This window comes from Argentina silus, assembly GCF_951799395.1.
Source record: "Argentina silus genome assembly, chromosome: 15".
Lineage (NCBI taxonomy): Eukaryota > Metazoa > Chordata > Actinopteri > Argentiniformes > Argentinidae > Argentina > Argentina silus.
In genome coordinates this window covers 12,659,221-12,679,587 of record NC_139669.1, presented here as the reverse complement: position 1 = coordinate 12,679,587, position 20,367 = coordinate 12,659,221, and the positions used below count along the sequence as shown (strand labels likewise).

At 38.9% G+C, this 20,367-nt stretch overlaps 1 protein-coding gene across 1 annotated transcript; it reads left to right on the top strand.

The window, feature by feature from the left end:
• The first annotated feature begins 6,250 nt into the window (after positions 1-6,250).
• Positions 6,251-12,381, top strand: slc25a48 (solute carrier family 25 member 48). Its single transcript, XM_083686757.1, has 7 exons — positions 6,251-6,417; positions 7,658-7,701; positions 7,932-8,003; positions 8,334-8,586; positions 9,085-9,366; positions 11,577-11,710; positions 12,226-12,381. Exons 1-7 carry the CDS (start codon positions 6,372-6,374, stop codon positions 12,328-12,330), a joined length of 936 nt encoding a protein of 311 aa, XP_083542883.1. The 5' UTR covers positions 6,251-6,371; the 3' UTR covers positions 12,331-12,381.
• The last annotated feature ends 7,986 nt before the right edge of the window (positions 12,382-20,367 follow it).

The window sequence follows — 20,367 nt, the reverse complement described above, 5'->3', positions numbered from 1 at the left end:
GTTCTGTAAGGAGGAGTGGGCAAAAATCCCTCAAAACAGATGTCGGAGACTGATTAGTCTATACAAAACGTTTACTCCAAGTTATCGCTGCTAATGGAGGTGCCACAAGCTATTGACTGAAGAGGTTCACATATTTTTGCACACATGAAATGTGTTTTTGTTAAATAAACCACTTTCATTAAATAAACAATGAAAATATATCACATTTGTTTATGTCCTTTATTTGGAATGTCTTTATTACAAATTGGGATTTAGATAAAAAATGTTATCAATTAATTTTAATATTTTATACAAAAATAATGACCATCATAGGGTTCACAAACTTTCAAGCAGCAAGGTTCTGCCCATGGTCTCTACCCTGAGAGAGGAGATCACAGGGACAGGAAGTATTTGAACGACAGCTAGTAAAACAATGCAGCCCACAGGAGCTGCGATCCTTTATTTATTTTCCCCCAGTGTTCGGGGCGAGGGAAGAAAAGAGATGGAGCTGAAGGCTAGTCTCAAGAGAGCAAACATAGGGCTCATTGTCAATGGAATCTTACCACAGAGCAGGAGGATCGAGAGAAACAGGGTTTCATACAGAGCCTTCTTATCCAGAGAAACTATAGGCTTATACCACCTATTGGAACCACCAAAATTCCATATGTTTTCAGTACAGTACAAGGTAACCACTGTATCTGGTAACAATAGACACTTTCCGGTTCTTACTCACTGTTAACACAATTGCAAAACCCAGAAGCTCTCTAACTTCTACACTTTCATGTTTTTATCTTTCAGAGAGCTTTCTTCAACCTGCAGCCAGGACAGTCAGCATGCCTGCGCCCGTGCCTAAGCCTGTGCCACGCCATGCCACACAACTAGCAGCCCATTCTGTGTCATGACTGTCATTCCACATTAGGTTGGCTCAACCTCAAATACGCAGCTGGGGGGGTAAAAAGCAACCTTGCTATACATAAGCCCCTAATTCTTGTTTAGACCTTAGCCCAGCAACATCTAGCCTTGTGTGACTCACACGTCTGAAGGCGCTGGTGTGAGTCAAGGACAGCTTTAACCTTTCAAAGAAGAGGCACATTGGGCCCCTCACGCCTTTGTCTTTCCCCAGTGGTCTGTGGACAGCTTTGCTTGACCACTACTTGGTCTTACGGTGCTCTTCAGGTTGACATTCTGTTTGTTATTTTGGAAATATCTGATTGATGTTCATGCCGGCTGTTTCCTCAATAAAGGGGTTAATAGCCGTCAATAAAGGCCATCAATTGGGCACGCATTTATCGTGTGCTGCCTCTTCACTGACACACAACCCAGATGCCCCACCCTTACCTTTGGTCTCAATCTTTATTTGCATGTAGTAAAAGTCTTAACTTGAAAGATAGGTGGTTTGTTTGATTTTCCTGTTAATGTATAAACAGTTATACTGACACACATAATCCACCAGGCAGGTTGTCCATTCACCCACAGATCATATCAGGAATGTAATCTCTCTAAATGAATGCTTTTAGTTTTTGTGCACCACAATATTGGAACAATATTGGAATCCAAGATTCTCTAAAGATGGACTCCCTAGTGCCTCTGAGGCCATATAAGATGCTGGTAATGGATTGAGTCAAAGAGGACTGCATATGTTTTACCTAACTCATTGCATGGCTTAAATTGTATACTTTTTATTTCTTTATTAATTTTGTTTGAAATGTCTTTCTTGTTTTTGTTTCTTGTTTTGTTTCTCTTGTGTCTTTGTAAGCAGGGCTCCCCTGAAAAAGAAACCCTGGTCTCAGAAAGACTCCCCTGCTTAAATAAAGGTTAAATTAATTCCAAGATCTCTATTTCTATCTCAGACACACAGGACGTTCTAACAACTAAAGTAAAGAAGTGGTAAAATTCCATTTCCCTGAACTCATTATTTATCTAATTATTAACTGCCTATTATTTTGCCCTTGACTTCTAGTCAAGGGCAAAACTTAGTAGTAAATGAACACTATGTATGTTCTGTGGTGTGGACATTGAACGTTTTGCTCCAGTTGATAAACCATTTATCTAGTTAAAACAGATTATTTTGGAGACCTGTTTTTGACCTGTTTCTTATTTCAGAACTAGTGGCTGAAATTATACAACAATCCTCTAGCACCTCTTTAAAAGACTTTGATGTCAATATACTGTATAAAGACAGAATTCAAACCTGCCAAAAATGGCCCTATTGGTTCTTCCAACATTATGACCTCCATTGAGGCTCATATTGGGAAGAGCCAATAGTGGCCATCTTAACAGATTTAAATGATATTGTTGTTGTTGATATTTGTACACAGAAAGTTGTGTACAGTATAATGGTGTTATATTGCTGATGGAGAGTCTACCTTTAACACCATTAACAACATCAGCCCCAATAATGTGGGACATCTAGAGTAATAATTATACAGTGGAAAATTGCACATGACAACCTTTACTTACTTGCAAAAAAAGACTAGCAAATGACTGTACAGGTAGAGCAAAGTGGTAGTGTTTTTCTGAATGTACTGAATGTACTCATTACTGAATGTACCTATCCTGAATAGATTTACTATATCAAAAATAATGGAAATATGTTGCATTGTTTCATGTGAGCAATGTTATGTTATGATTTATTTAAGAAGTATTACAGACGGTAATTGAGCACTACCTGGAAAGAGTTATTTAGTACTGTTTTGCAACATTCTTCGCATTTTCCAATATTTCCAACACCCTGAGGAAGGCTAGTGAGCTGAAATGTTGGTGAGCTGAATACATGTGACAGCAATGAAAGAAGAATGTGTGACTTTCATTTTCATTAAGTTTTGAGTTATATTCTGTTAGTCAGCACCTTGCCTTGGGTGTGTGCTCTATATAATTTTTATTTTTATACTTTATTGTCCAGTAGTTCAACACCATTCAATTTTAAATTCACAGACCTGTTTTAGGTTGCAATGTGCTGCTGCACATTTGTGTCGGTATCAATGAAGAAAGGGATTTCTGAATGAAAGGGACATATTGGCTTGAATGACGATTTGTGAGAATATAATTTATTTTTTTCATCATGGCATGTTGGACCTCGGGTCAGATCTATAGAGCTTGCGGAATTCCACTAGAATCACATGGTCCATGACATGAATCTATAGCAAGAGGGTAAAGGTTGTCTGTAATTTAATCTTGTGACATTGAACAAGCAACAAAGGGAAATTGAATGGAAGGTCTCAGTATTCAAAGATTAACTTATTCTGCCCCCTAGTGTAAAAAAACAATTACTTCTCAGACCTTCTATGTGCATCCTATACTAACCATTTTTAGCTATTATAAATCTAAAAGAGGCAAAAAAGTCTTGAGCATGGTCATTAATTATCATATAGCATTATCCTAGCTACATAAAATGTAGCAGTTTCCCACGTCATCAGCTATCTTGGAGCTTGGGTGACAAGATGAATAGTCTCCAACCTAATGCCAATGACCATCTTGTGATGCGGTCGTTACAATTTTCAGAAATGGCTAGCCAAGAAGATACATCGTAGTACCGAGCCAGGCACCCCTTCTCAACTACAGAGTATCTGGACTCATGTGGCTTCAACTTGCAGCTGAATAGGTTAGGCCTCTGAACAGGTTAGGCCTCTCCTGCTCTGGCTGTCAATGAGCTAGCACTGCTCACAGCCCTACATTGGATATGTCAGTCTGTACCACAAAAGGCCTTGAGAAGTTGAATAGAATAGCCAGCCAGAACTGGATGGCTGCTCAGTGTTCACTACCTTCTTGAGTTTCTGAAACACCTATGTACTGTCCTGGGTCCACAGAAAAGATCTCTTAATTGCTCGTGTTTCATCCAGATCTGGGTTGAAATAGTATTTGTTCAAATACTTTAAGCGTTTGCTTGAGCCTGCCTGGAATACCAGATGAGCGTGGTTCCAATGTTAAGACTATTCCATTGGCTTCATTGTGCCAGGCAAACTCAATCAAGCACAGCATGTATTTTTGAACACAGGTCTGGTTCCATCAAGGGGTAGGTTACATCTCTGGACTCTGGCTCAAGGCCACAGTACTGGTAAAATTCCAGGAAATGGATGGTGACATACAGTGCAATCAAAACCTCTGGTGCAGCCAACTGAATATCCATTCAAAAACATCATCACTTTTGAGAGGGTCATTGCAGCAGCATGTGGACTGTCACATGCACCTGTCCTCGAAGACCAATAGAAAAGCCAGATTTGAGCCTCACCCTCACCCTCCTTTTCCAAGTACACACAGTTTTTGATTTACCCAACCTCTCATACCCCGTATGCCTGTGTTTACATTGGGGATTTCCACAAATGTCTTACCTAACCCCTTTGACTACTGTTAGTGAGAGAAATATACACTCTTACTCTACATCACATACAGTAATTGAATCAGAATTCATCTATGATATTCTGTGTAGTGTGTATCCGATGTATAAATGTCTATGTCCATTTACATGGCATGCGCTAATCAACGTCAAGGGTTTCAACAGAAGAGGGTTACTCCAAGGCGAAAGGATATTTCAAAAGAATGTTTAATGTTGTTTTGAAATAGCACTAGGGCAGACATTATGTAATGTCTGCACACTGCCTGTGCAGTACCTGTGAGTATGATTGTCAGAATTCCAAGTTTGTGTTCTCAAAGGTGTTCACGATTATTGTCTTTATCTTCCATGCACTGGATTTGAAGTGTTAGCATAACATCAGAGACTACAGGTGTAAATAGATGAGTGTTTTGCCCAAATTACATCTTTTAAAAAGAAGAAGATGATGACAAATTAAAGTTAAGGTTCCCACTGACACTTTTTACAGATTAATTGATTAATCTAATAGATTTAAACATGAATCGGATTTCTTTATATTTGGGTTTTATATGTGTGTATATATATATATAAAAAAGATGATAGGTGTAGATTTTTCAAAGATGAAAAGTCCATTCACTGCCATGGTAATAAAGGCACTTGAAAAGTATGTGTGCCACATCATCACCATGGTAAGATTCCATGTTCAAAATTCGATTTGTATCTGCTAATGATTAACAAAACACTTTTTTCTGAGTGGGATTTTCTTTACAGTAATTAGATTTTTTGTTTTATGTAACTGTAAACACATCCTGTTAAAGGGAATCTTTAATGAAGTACACATAATAGTGAAATACATAAAAGTGATTTAGAGGTCAGAAGGTACCAGATACTGTATCAGGTACAAGATGTAGTGTAGGATCATCAGCTCAGCTGACCCTTTACCTCACTGCTTAAAGCAATCCTATATATAGAATATGTATAGTCCTTGGTGTGGATTTCACCAATCAACATGCCTCATGTTGCATCTATCCCCTTACAGATCAGTGGACCGACCAGTGGTCAGTGGTGAACAGTCATGTAGATTTAAAGTTGGTTAATTGTGAAATATATTGTGCCCATAGTCTGTCCTTAGATCACCACTGATTGGCTCATTTTCTTTAACTAAGTAGCTGAGAGGCTGTATTAGGTGGACAATCATGAGAAGTTGCCAATAAAGATTGATAAATTGATGTTGGTGGGATTTACTTGGATATATCAGAATATAATTAGTCACCTACATTACCAACCACAGTGTAGTTGGAATACATGTACAGTAAGATTAATGTCTCCCAATGCAAGTGCCAACAAAAATGTGGAATTTTCAATATACACGTTTGTTTTTTAATGATCATTTGTAAGTGATCATTTGTTTTTTCGAATGAAGAGGAGCAGACAACGTTTTGGTTAGTACAGTATGTTATTCTGATAATTCCAGTGCAACCGTTTTATTGGTTTACTCGGTTGTTATCTGTGGGAGATTCTAAATGTATTATCTTCTCGGTACAATGTCACGTTTTACGAGATAAGCAGAGTTCATATGCATTCAGGAGTTGTTTTGTCCTAATGAACTCAGCCTAAAGCATACACACGTTTTACCTTATTCATAAGGGCCTTAAGCATAGACCTATTGGTCATATCAACTACAGTTTTGCATTCCAGAACCTCGTGGCTCCCTTCCGACGGTTAACCGGCACAGCAGTTAACCTATATCACATATATGGTCACATTGTGGTTATTATTGTTATGATTCTGAAGACAAGTTACTGTTTTGATAAAGAAAATGTCACACAAAACTCCGACACTATGATTGGTCAATGACGTCCAACCACTTTTTATGGCGTGCCACGACTCTGTTTACAGACACGCCCACAGCACAACAAATTTAGTGAGAAGTAAGTTTACTGGGTGCATTGGTACATTGTTTAAATAGCTTACATCTGTTGATGAAGAGTGTATGCAAGCAGCTACTTAAAATTCGACAAACATTTGACAGGCTCGCCAGTACTTTTATTGGCGACATACGGAATTAACATTTATCAAAAAAATGAATTGTTTTCATTTAGATGACTTCATTGCAGGGTGGATTGGCGGTGAGTGATTTCCATATGCTTTAGGCTAATAATAATAATGAATACAATTGTATGATATGTATATGTAATGTACATATTTTCTGTAATGTGCATCTGTGAATTATCTCTATAATAACATGTATTATGAGCGGTAAATCAAACAAACAACTGTTTAAAAATTTAAACAATGTAGACAATTGGCCACTGGTCAAATTAGTCACTGACTACTGATCGAGGCGCTCATTGGATCATTTAGATTATGCGCTTGTTATTATCAGATAGCTCATCGTTTATTCATTACATTTTTATTCGATGAACAGTTTTAGAAAATAAGGGGTTTTTAATATATATTTTTTAATTCACAACGAACCCACGTAATTTGAAAGTAATGTACGCTGACCAAAATGTCCAGCAGAGGCGCAGTTTGTTTGTAAAAAGTTATAACTGTTTTCACAGCCTATATAGTCGCCTGCAGGCCTAGTTGACCATGAGCATAATCGCTTAAATGGTTTTGTTTGCATGTTCAGTATGATTTGTGTGCAGGGGATGCTGATAGGACATTATGCACTGTCCTTGCATAATCTTTGCAGTGTTGGTCCACGTAGCCCTTTTGACTGACCAGGACTAGTTGTCCTGCAGGATGCAGAGCCAAAATGATAATTTCCTTTTTGTATGCTGCTCTGATTTGTTCTTTTTCCCACTCTGTATGCACTCGAAGAGTTTGTTACTCCAAAGCGAAATCTCTTCTTGCATTGCATATGAATGTAATATATGCTCTCTGAACACTTCTCATAAAGCTCCACACATGTATAATCCATAGATAATTAAAAAGAACATCTGCTGCATATGTTAGAATAATCTTCTCAACGTTAAACCTTTTTGTCTATTAATGTGATTTGACAGGAAATAATAGATGATTGCGAAGTAAATACATCGAACATACAGTACAGTATCAAGACCATTCCATTGTGAACTAAGCTGTGTCCTAAATTGGTCATTCATTATTCCTGCGTCTGTACATGTTTGTATATCATTTAGTAACATTGTTTGCATTATTACATGCTAATAGTCCTTTTTTCCATAGTGTTTGCTCACCTGCCAAGACAGAAAGCGTTCCCATAGAAAGTAACACAGGTTAAAGGAATAGTTCACCCAAATTCCAAAAAGGTCATATTTGGTTACTTACCCTGAAATGAGTCTATGGACAAGTACAAACTTGAACAAAATATGTTAAATGCCCTTTTTTTCTTGTTTGCAATAGGAGCATCGAGTGTCATTGTGGGGCATCCATTGGACACAGTTAAGGTAAACAATCACTACATTTCTATCAGGGATAAGAATATATTTTCTCATGATAATTACCAATTTCTAAATCAGAATTATGCGTATACACTTGTGTAGTAGATTGGTTTAACACTGCTGATTTGTATGTGTAAGGTATGTTATAGTTTGTTTTCTCCTCATTATTAATCGCTTTCCTTGTTCACATGGTTACCAATGATGAAGTTGTTTGATGAATACATTTTACTTAACAGACTCGGTTACAAGCTGGGAAAGGATATAAGAATACCCTCCACTGTGTCCTCACCATCTACAGAAAGGAGACTGTAAGTGATCTCACTTTCCCTCAGCTCTAACTGTATCTACAAATGGGAATACTTTCAGTTAGGGTGGCAAGGCAATACAATCGTTGTACAATACTTATTGTTTATGATACTTATAGTATTGTTTGATGTACTGCAGTGGCATGTAGCTTTTGAAGGTTCTGAACAGCCGTGATGTTTTTTTTCATCAAATATCCTTGAGAGAGAAAAACAATTCTCTCTTCACTGTGCTGTAGTCTTGCTCTGTCTCTGGAAAAAAGCAAAAATCTCTGCCAGCAGCTAAATTCCACATGGACTGCAATAACCCTCTTGCAATACTTTTTCTTTGTTTAGGTTGCTGGCTTCTTCAAGGGCCTCTCCTTCCCTTTGGCCAGCATCACTGTCTATAACTCTATGGTGTTTGGCTTCTTCAGCAACACACAACGGCTTATAAGCAAGTTTCGCTATGGTGATGGGAGGCACCCGTGTGGCATGCTGGATCTGACTGTGGCCAGCATGCTGACTGGCCTGATGTCAGTGGGCCTTGGTGCACCGGTGGACCTGGTTAAAATCAGACTACAAATGCAGACTCAGCCTATTCTGGCAGGTAGAGTGCCTATGGGTTCCTTTCAACCAGTAGATCTTTGGGTGGAGCTTCATAAAGAGGTCAATAAACTGAAGACAATATGTCATCCATCAGCAGTATCAGACAGGAAATGCTTTATTGCACCTTTTGTTATGATGGTAATTAAGCATAATCCTCTGTGGGTTGTCGGCTATTTGGGCCATCAGACAGAGAGAGACCTTCATAAAGAGAGGCAGGACAGGTTAAAGGTGTTAATCATTTCTAAGCAATGGGACTTTTAGGGCAGGTTTCTCTGGTATTGATTTTTGCACTAAACTTAAAGGCATCCACAGTTGCAAATTGGCTGGCCCACCAGTTTACAACACGAAAAGTGCTGTGTCGCAGTTGCTTTTACTTAGCGCAATGCCACGTTTTCCACGTTGTCTACCCAAAATGGTGGGCTAGCTAATTGGTGAAAACTCAAACCCTAACTCTAAATATTTTTAATGATGTTATTGACCTTTTCAACCTCATGTTTAGAAAACCTGAACCTGGCTGGAAATGGGAATGGAAACATCCCCTTGCGGTCCATGGGGATCGAAGGGCAGTCTGTCTACAGAGGGCCCATTCACTGCATCAGCACTATACTGCAGACTGAGGGCATCCAAGGACTCTACCGAGGGGCAGGAGCCATGATACTGAGAGATGTCCCCGGATACATACTCTACTTTATCCCCTACAATATATTCCGTAACATGCTAAAACCTGACGGCAAGTCCTCTCCTCACCCCTGCTCCATATGGCTGGCTGGCGGACTGGCAGGTAATTATTATATGGGTGTTGAGATGTACATACAAACCGTCACAGTAAGGGTTTGATGGAAGAAAAGTAAAAATGTGTTCAAGTCGTCTCAGCAGGATTGGTCAGCTGAAACCACTGGCTCAGTTAGCTTTGGCACTAGGCTGGGAAATGCTTCGACTCTGGGCTTTGTTAGTTCCCCTGCACAGTAAAAGCTTTCCCAGATGTTGGTCAGGCATGTACAGTTCACGTGACTGAAGCCACAGAGCAGAGTGTTACTGTACAAAATAAATTACTTCCCTGTGTCTCCTGTCTGTCTTAACAGTCCAGAGGCGCCTCCAAACTTACATTCCCTTTACTGATAGTTAGTTAGACTACTTAATGTTTTGCCCATATATTGTATTTCAGTAATGTCATTGTTTCCTTACACTGCTGAGGAATAAATGTGCTTGCCTAACTTCCAAGGCTATCTATCCAGTACGGTTTTACTGCATAATGAGGATATGATGTTTGGGGTTTTACCTTCACATGGCTATATACAGTGCTGCTTGAAAGTTTGTGAACCCTACAGGGATGGTCATTATTTTGTATAAAATATTAAAATTAATTAAACAAAAACTCAACAATGAAGATTTCATGTGTGCAAAAATATGTGAACCTCTTCAGTCAATAGCATGTAGCACCTCCATTTGCAGCGATAACTTGGAGTAAACGTCTTGTATAGCCACTAATTAGTCTCTGACATCTGTTTTGAGGCATTTTTGCCCACTCCTCCCTACAGAACTCAGCCAATTGAGTGAGGTTTAAAGGGGTGTCTGGCATGAACTGCCCGCTTCAGGTCCTGCCACAGCATCTCGATTGGATTTAGGTCAGAACTTTGACTTAGCCAATCCAAAACACAAATCTTCTTTCTCCTGAGCCATTCTTTGGTAGATTTGCTTGAATGCTTTGGGTCGTTGTCTTGTTGGAAGACCCATTTTCAGTCCAGCTTTAGCTCCTTGACTGATGGCTTGACGTTCTGTTCAAGAATCTCCTGGTATACCTCAGAATACATGGTTCCCTTAATGATGTGGAGTCGTCCAGGTCCAGAGGAGGAAAAGCAGCCCCAGATCTTGACATTTTCCACCACCATGCTTGACTGTTGGGATAAGGTTCTTTTGTTGGTAGGCAGTGTTGGGTTTTCACCAAACATAGTGGTTTTGATTGTGACCAAAAAGGTCAATTTTGGACTCTTCTGTCCAGAGAACAGACTTGCAGAAACCTTCAGGCTTGTCCAGGTGGTCTCGGGCAAAGTTAAGATGGGCAGTTCTTTTTGGACAGCAGAGGCTTCTTCCTAGCAACCCTCCCATGAATGCCATTTCAATTCAGTGTTCTTCTTATTGTTGAAGCATGCACAGTTGCCTGAGATGCAGCAAGGGAGGTCTGCAAATCTCTAGATGTTATGTTTGGGTTGGCTTTTATTTATTATTTTTCTTGTGGCTCTTGGGGATATTTTGGAAGGGTGTCCACTTCTAGGCCGAGTTGCTGTCATGTTAAAGGCTCTCCATTTGTAAATTATGTGCCTCAAAGTGGACTGATGGAGCTCAAATCTTGTTGAGATGATTTTATAGCCTTCCCCAGACTGATGTGCTCTCACTCTCCTCTTCCTGATGTCCTCTGAGATCTCCTTTCCTCTCGGCATGGTGTGTTTTACATTCACCTGTATGGGTAACACAAAACTGACCAGGTTTCTTATCTCTATTTATAGTCCCGCCCAAACTCTTTCCTAAGGATCTTTCCTTTGATTGGTTCATTTGGTACCCAATTATTTACCCACCTGATTCTACTTACCTACTTGGTTTAACCAATGCAACTTGGGGTTATTTTTGCACCTGCAGTAATTTCTTTATAATTTAGTTTTTCGACTACATGCATGATTTCCTCTAAACCAACATATGGAATTGGTAAATATAAATGTTATGTCAGATAAAAAAGACTGGTTTTGATTAAATAAAGATTTCATGTTAAAAAACAAAAAAAGAATTATAATTGCACAAGGGGTTCACATACTTTCAAGCAGCACTGTAGCAATAACAGTATACTATTTGGTGATTTGGTCTGATTTTGGAAGGGTGATATTGACACTCCTTACAGTTTCAGTGTCAAGTCCAACATAAAAGTTTTGAGGTTCTGTCATTTTGGCCATCTCCTTACTGTAAATATTCTAATATACTGAACTGATCTTTTTTTCGCAGGTTCCATCTCATGGGTCACGGCTACCCCAGCCGACGTGGTGAAGAGCCGACTGCAGGCCGATGCCCTCCACCAAAGAAAATACAAAGGGATCCTACACTGCATTGTGCAGAGTTATAAGACGGAGGGCTTACATGTAAGTGAATGTCTTAATGCTAGCACAGTCCTCCCGAAACACCTAATGCATTAGCACATTCATTTCACAAGTAATAAGTCACTGATTTAGGTATTACCTTTGTTGAGTTTCTGGCAAGATAGGTTACTTGCATACTTTATTTCCATTGTCCTATTAGCTTGAGAGTTCAACTCAGGAGAGACTGTTCTAGTGCATAGTCACAAGACAAGTAGAGGTCCATTCCAAACTAAACCTCAAGCGTCAAGGTTCAGATGAAGTTCAGATAGGTTCAGGTTTGTGATGATGTAACAAAAGTCGTAAAAACAAACAAGAGCGAGTCAAACAACAATCCCAACTGGTCAGATTTTACTTTGGCAAACAAATAACCACTGACAGGGGACATTCAATCAATACCTTTCAACCAATAGTAAACTTAGCAATATACTTAAACAAAAGTGTTTTGAGGTAGAAATGTGTCTGGTTATGTTTTATGAGCTTGAAACTTAAATAAAAAAATAATTTAAATCTTTGTCTAGGTCTTCTTCCGTGGTGCTTCGGTGAATGCCATCCGAGGATTTCCCATGAGTGCTACCATGTTTCTGGGCTATGAACTGTCCTTGAAGTTCTTCAGGAGTCTCTAGTCATTTCCTGGGCACAGGATCAGTCCAATGAACTGAACATTATCTTGACAACTACCCTCTTGTCCTTGGATACCCAAAGGCTTTTCCTGGAAGAGGTTAATTGCAGTATGAAAATCAGGAAGAGCTTTACGTGATGTGTTAGAGTCAAGGCTTAGTTGTTATTGCAATATTGATAGAATGTTTTATATACTTTAATTTCTTATATTAAGAAAAGAGATGGAATACAAGTTAATATATTGTCAACTTTACAATTCAGATACAAATGCATGAGTCCATTATATATACTGCATTGTGCTATAGTATACATATTATTATTTTCTCCAATTCCACTGCAGAAATGAAATAGTTATTAGAACTAAACATTTAACCAGTCCTTACAAATAATACACACATGATTATGTTTCATGTTCAGTTTCGGAAGCTTTTAAACATTTTTTAATTGTTGTAAATACAATAAATGTGAGAAAAATGTCCTTCCATGAGAGGGCAATATTTAAAAAAAATAAACCTTTTAAAAAAAACAATGGTATTCATTTGGCTCATGTTGACCTTTCATATGTATTACAGAAACATCTAGGTCATTCTTAGTAGTGATTGTGTAAAATTGCTGTTGGTAAATATTGTTCGGATAGCTGAGGCCACATGGACACTTCATCATAATTTTGGTCCTGGTGGGAAGAATAAGCCTTCTGTTAGCGCTACCTTTAAGGGGATATGGAGATATCCTATCTGTGGACAACCGATAAACTCATGTGCAGTAGTGCTCTTGTACTGTATATATGTCATGTACATACAGCGTTGGACATGTTATACTCTTGACAGAGGAAAAAGTGAAATAAACGGTTTTATTAACAATGTCCACTAGATGGTAGTGTTCTCCAAAAGACTAATCCCAAAGCTTTCTTCTCACTCATTCAGCTCCCATCTGAAGCGCAGGGTATGTTGCCCATTTTTCTTAACACACTTTCTTTATATTGGTCGTTTTTCTCAACTTAGTGGAATATGGTCACTCTCATGTGTAATGCCAATCAGAGTAGAGCCAAGTTATTGTGCCAAGGGGCACTGTGTGTATTGCTAAAATCTGTTCTTTATTTTGATATCAAAGTAGCAGAGGCCTGTTTTGCATCGAGCATGGTTTAGTGTGCTGAACCAGTCTCTGTAATATTTTGAAAAACATTATGAGAATTAACATTTTACAAGCTCTTTATCTGGCGGCCAACCGAGTGACAAAGGTTTGTGGAGGTGTTAACATCAGTCCTGCATCTTCTCTTTTACCCCCATCTCCCAGCTCCTCCCCCAACTCTTTAGCCCCATCTCCACCATAGCCAGCCATGTACTGCCACTGACTTATATTCATGGTTTCAGGACACAGGGAAGTGACGTAAAATCATTTACTTCTGATTTCTGCCTTTGAAAGAGCACACTGCAGAGCAGAAACTAAAAAGAGTTAGCTGAGAGACAGTCTTGACCCACCTTTGGTAAACAATGTCCAATAGTGTACATAGAATGAATCTAATAGTTTTATTGCGCACAGTCATTCTATCATATATTTCTATTCCTGAATCAAATACAAACACTGCATTATCCAGACCACACTGTGATCACACTTCCCCAGCAGGCATATCTATAAGGCCAACTTAATCTTTCATATAAAAGAGAAAATCTGTTCTAGAATGTATTGTCCTGATGGGTTCAGTAATTGCTATGTCAAACAGCTGCTGTGCTGTGGGTATCTGTTATATATGGTCGCCTTTTGGACTGGAAAAAAAAACCAAATAAATGGAAATGGGAATAAAATGAGAGGCAATAAAAGGTGAGGAATTAATTTTCTCATCTGTGTGTCATAAGGACCTATGATGACAGGATCGATGATGACAGGTCTAGACTGTGCCAGGGCCACTGCTGCCACCCTCCATTGTGATTAAAATTAGCCACAGTTGAAGGGCAGTGATCCATCAGCAGCACTGGTGGCAGAGAGGACTTACTTTCAGCAGCCTGGCATAAAATATTCAAACTTCTATATTACTTTCCCAGGAGCAAATGCGACCAAGGAAGACTGATGCATCAACTCTGCACCTGCAATAACTCTTATTCTCTCCACCCACATACTCACAGATTGCACTTGTACAAAAGATACAGCAGAAGAACAACTGATGCTTTTCGTCCTGTGTTTCTTGATATTGTATTTTATTTCAAACCAGATTATTTGAAAATATGAACAAAATGAACATTGAAACACTATTACATCTCTGCAGTTACTTCATAAGCATGGGACTCACCTGACACTGAAATTGAACTCCATTCTAGTATTATATTAGAATCGAGTGCTTTTATAGAACCATATATCAATAACGTTGTGTATCCACCATTTGCTGCTCACTGGGAGCGCAGTGCAGTCAAAATCATATTGACAGCCTCCTCTGAGAGATAGCTTTATCTTGTTTTTACCTCATTTGGTCCTGTGTAGCATGAATAATGCTTTATGGCCTTTGTATTGAAAAGGGAGGGGGAGGTTCAGTGCCTGGCAGCTGTTGATGTATTGAGCCATTCAAAAGACCAGGAGAGTACTCCCATTGGTAAATAATAGAACATGTTTAATACTGTACAAGCCCATTCAGTAGTACTCATAGGTTGATGTGGTTTATACTTTTGATAGCACTTTTCTATAAAATGTGCTTATGAAAACACACTTAGAGGATTCATCTAATTTACAATAAATGCTTCAGCTAACATCTCAGCAGTTATCATCTCATTGTGGTAATTTCCATTCTAAAAGATGCAGGTTTATGGACACAATGAAAACACACACAACACCTTTCCACTCATTGTGATCATTGGAGCACATTAACATCCATGACAGCAAAACAGAAATTAATTTCAACAGAAAAACACCAACAATGATCCTTATCATAGATACTGATGATAAATTATCCACAGAGCTATCAAGAATAGTGGGAAAATGTATTATACTTATAAATATAAGTATACTTATATACTTATAGGCAAATTAAGTGCTAGGCCAAAGGACAGACACAGTTTCAATTGGAAAACAAGTGCACTCTGCACACTCGTCTGCCAAAGTCAAATATTTGCAATTACATCAAGATGAGTTTGTGACATGCAACAGAGGCCTGCCTGCAATCTCCTCCACATTATCTGCTGAAGTCTCCTATGTACTGTATTGCATGTCCTCCTGCAGTGTCCTCAATGGTGAGCAATGACTCCTCCGAAAATGTCACTATTCTCATTACTATTTCAGTAATTGCCATGATTTGATTGCTCTCTATGCACTAAAACCCATTATTAACAGTAATTAACACATTAATATTTTGGTACTAATCTGCTTCTAAGTAGTTCTCTACTTCTGGAATACATTTAAATAGTTCTTCTTCTGCTGGAATAAATCTCACATGTTATTATGAGCTGTGTCCCAGTTATACATGTAGCTGGCCAAAAACGAGGAAATAGGCTCAAATTACCCATCATAATTTCTCTGTAACTGTCAGGTTATACTTAGAAATACCATGTCCATTACACTGTGGTACAACATGTTGATTAAAAGGAAGAAGAAACTGTAATTAGAGTTGTTTGAAAAGCCACTACTAAATATAGCCACTGCTAACAAAAAAAAATATGGTAGTGATAGAAGAACAAAAAAACATTTCAACATTTGAACTTTCTTTTCACTCCCAGGGCCACTTGCAACAGACACACAGTATGTTACCACAACTTCCCTGGTTTATTACCAGGGCAGAGTTTTTAAGACTACACCCACTTGCAAGGAAAATATGTCAGGGTCTAATTCAGGTGTAAGTGGATACACCTGCACAGCAATACTGAAGGTTTAATCTCATTTGCAACTTTCCAGTTTCAGGTAATGGCGGAGGGATATATTCTCCTAATTTGTGCAACATGTTAAACCTATGAATTCATGGTTTACAAGTGTGCTATAGACTACTTTCAAGGTAAGGAACTATCTGACTATAAGGTGTGAAATAGTGAACTATCCCTTGATGTTACGTATTTGACAAACCATTGCATAACTTCTGACATGAAAAAGTAAGCAATGCCATAGTAATGAGTTATTTAGAATAGCTACAGGTCTACTTCTACAATATACTTTATTATAAGTATTACCTCATCATGAGTAGGCAATAATGCACAAATACAGAGCCTATGTTATGTATTTCAACATGTAGAAAATGTGGACACCATTGCAAAGATATGGGTCAAGTACATATTTTTCATTAAGGAAATTCATAGAAAGAAATGTAAGTAAAGAAAGTGTGAGGATTTATACCAGATGTATGATCTTGAAATGGATTCTGCCAAGTGAAATGACTACAGTGACATGGTCTTTTATAAAGATTTGTATACACAGGGGAACGAGTCTTAGGGAAACTCTTCCTTGACCCAATCGTCTTTGGAATCCTCTCTCTCATTGTCCCTCTGCTATACACATGATGTCATGAGCCTTTGATCACTCCTCTGTTGACATGAAGACTGAGATATGGAGCGTCCATGCCCCTTGTGTGCTTTGGACACAGACAGGAGAACGCTTTGTCTCCTCTTCATATTTTACCTTGTTTGGAAATGGCACGATCGTATTACATAAGAAGGGCACCTGTTCAGTGTGTTTGCTCAGGGCTTGATAAATGAGGGCAATAATGAAAGACTCACAATGGATGCTAAACAACAGCCTTGCAATTAGTGGCCTTGAGCGAGAAACACAGTTTGGTAAGGCATCATAGAATGGAGTGTGTGTGCAACCAACCAAAAGATTGTATCTTTCAACAACCCCAGTGTCACTCATCAAATGGTAAATTCATTGGGCTATTTGGCTTTTTTTTTAAATAAATAATAATAATAAAATAGAAAAAACAATAGAACACAATTTAGGCAGATAAGGATCTTATAAGGATAAGGATCTTATATAAGGATCTTTGAGGAAAATAATGAATGTTTTTTTTGTGAAATTCAAATATGATCTGTACAAACCCTTTTTGCCTGCTCAGATATGAAGTAATGTATAAAAGCCTACTCCTTGACTAGAAAGCATGTTCAATGAAGATCCTCAATTTCTTACTTAAGGAGTGTCCCATGATTCTGGGACAGAGAAACCGGCTCTTTATGCCTCCATTTGATCTATGCTCATACCTTGTCATTTGCATAGACAATTGAATTAACTGTAATGTCTCCAAGCATGGAGACCCATTTGAATTGGATTTTGCTCTTGAATGTGTCATTGGAATCAATAATTAATTTTATTGAGAGCTATTCTGTTCCATGCATATGGTCTCCGAAATGTAGTTTGAAATAGATTTGTAAAGCTTTGTCAGTCTTAATTCCAGTGGCATACTATTACTGTAACACTGATCTGGTCTCTATGGTTGACCATCTCTATTCAATAATGACCACTTGTATACCTGATACAATCCTATATGTTGTACCATTATCTCCAGCAACAGCACAATGTATCATACTGTACACACATTTACACATAAACACAAAGAGAGAGAACAACAGCAACAATATGCTTGAGCAATTGTGTTTCATAGGCCTACCTGTAAAACAAGCTATCTCTTGGGGTTATTCACTGAAAATGATTTATTAAGCCTAATTAACCCTTTAATGTCCATATAACCATTTGAGACCATACAAAAACGCTACACATGGTTGACTTGTACATATAGGAAATAAACATGCTGTGTGCATTGTGATATTTTTAGACTCTTTCTTTGGAGAAGCTTGAAGTGGTAGAGTGAGAATAGAGAGCGGGGCGGTAGCGAGAAAAAGAGAGGAGGGGGAGAGCGCAATTGCCTGAGCATCAAACGGTACTGTAAATGCAGACTGGTTGGGGACCGAGCAGCCGCCTCACTCTCCACACGCTCAAGGTTTGTAATACAACTAATATAACACACTCTATCGAGGAAAATCATTTTGTGAAACAGATGATTACTGTAGACTGTAGAGCATCTTTTCACTTGCCAAACGCCTGGTGCTGAAACCAGCCACTGGTGTGAAGTCGACGATGGAGATGAGGGTTGGGCACGCTGGTTAGGGCGCGAGCTGTTAGTTTCAGCACCATGTTGAATGAGAAAGACAAGCGCACCAGTCGCCAGGTGATCATCGTTCTTGCGTATTTTACCGCCATATCTCTCCCATAGGTGAGGAGAATCGGCGTCTTCGACAAAGCTAGTAAGAGAAAGATAAGATGCCAGTGTTTACTCATGGTTCAGAATATGTTGTTTGCGTGAATTACACACTGAGAAATTCGATGAAAGCTATTGGGATGAAGAAATATTGATATGCATTCATTGTTCAACTTATTAATGCATCTAGTTTTGTGCCTTGGGTTATCCAAATGGTTTTGTTTACGATATAGGCTACCGTTCTATTGAAAAGGACTGTCTATCTTATTGGTAATGGGGACTTTAAATAATTTAAATGATGCTGCATTGATTAGCTGTAAGCTTTGCACTGGCACTGTGTGTGTGTGTGTGTGTGTGTGTGTGTGTGTGTGTGTGTGCGTGTGTGCGCGCGTGCGTGCGCGCGATGAAACTGTGTTATGCACATGCAAACACAAGTAGTGCAGGCAAACTGAACCAGGATTTAATCTACAGAATGTGGAATCCGTGTTGTGTCTCCATAGTTCACTGTCACTGCTAATAGGCTAGTAGGGTATTACCAGGGATAATAGTTTTGACAGTTTCATGAAATAAATAATGGAGAGCTGCACACTCTATGCCTCCCAACTATTTAAATGCAACGAACCAACGTTTCAGCACTTCCTCCATCAGAGTACTTGCTTGAAGCATAACATTCTCAAGCCAAGCTACTCTATGTTAGCTCTTATAGGCATCTTATAGTCCATTCCTCTTTAGTGCACTTGTAGTGGATTCAAAGCATCACCAAAGTGCCACTAGCCTCTTGCTTACTAGCTTCTTGCTTACTGCGTAAGGCTCTGAGTTACCGAGCATGCTTGTGGGTTCATTCCCGGCCGTTACAATGGTGCCGTGACTCTGATTCAATGGTCAGTTCAGCTGGCTGTTGGGGTGTCTCAGAAAAAGGGGTCCAATGGAGGTGGATGTGGCGGATTAAAAGGTGCAGGTAAGCATCACCAGACTCCCAGTCATGTACCCATGGTCCGTCAATGAGTAAGCTTGTGTATTCAAGAGCAAAAGGTTGTGGGTTCAACCCTTGCCTGTTCCACACTTGCATGATACAAGTTTAAGATATTGCTGAAGCATCACTCCACATACTGTACACTGTGATGGAGAATGTCACAGAATACAGTTATTGTGATTATTAACAAAGGATCACTGAAGAAAAAGTATGAATCATTTCCTGGCTTAGCTTTCTCAGGCTTTCAGCATGTTGTCATACGTAGACCTCTGTGTGTGTGTGTGTGTGTGTGTGTGTGTGTGTGTGTGTGTGTGTGTGTGTGTGTGTGTGTGTGTGTGTGTGTGTGTGTGTGTGTGTGTGTGCAATCCCTCCAATGATATGACAAGAAAAATACTGTATATGCCTACTTCTGTGAAACAGCAGATGATTTGTAAGTCATTCAATCTGACTGAATGCACATTTGGTTCCTCCGACATATCAATTGCTCCTACATTTGATTGTTCGTGGCCTTTTAATAAATAAGTATAGATTTCCCTGGGGTTTATTGCTAATTTCCTCTTGTTTTTTTTGTGCCTTATCAATATGTTTGGCCTGCATTGCAGTTATGTGAATACAGTTAAAACGTCTGCAGCAAGATTTCATAAATGAGTCCACACCGTTCAGTTTTAAGAGCATGTGGATAATTAACATTCTAAATGGTCAAAATCTCAAATAATAAGCAGGTGATATCACAATAATATAAGATGATTCAAGCAACTGCAGCTGTAAGATGCTATACAGGCATCTTTGTCACCCAGTTGGTACAAGATTAATGGTCTTGTCAAAAGTGGGCCACATATGACAGGTGTGTAAACGGGGCTGTTTGATTTCTCAGTGCGTTTTGCTCTGTTAGCAATCAACTGAGGGAGGCCT

Excerpts from the sequence above, each read along its gene's own strand:
- slc25a48 (XM_083686757.1), top strand. The coding sequence starts at position 6,372 with ATGAATTGTTTTCATTTAGATGACTTCATTGCAGGGTGGATTGGCG. Across the intron at positions 7,702-7,931 it reads ATCCATTGGACACAGTTAAG|ACTCGGTTACAAGCTGGGAA; the intron begins GTAAACAATCAC and ends TTTACTTAACAG. Across the intron at positions 11,711-12,225 it reads ATAAGACGGAGGGCTTACAT|GTCTTCTTCCGTGGTGCTTC; the intron begins GTAAGTGAATGT and ends ATCTTTGTCTAG.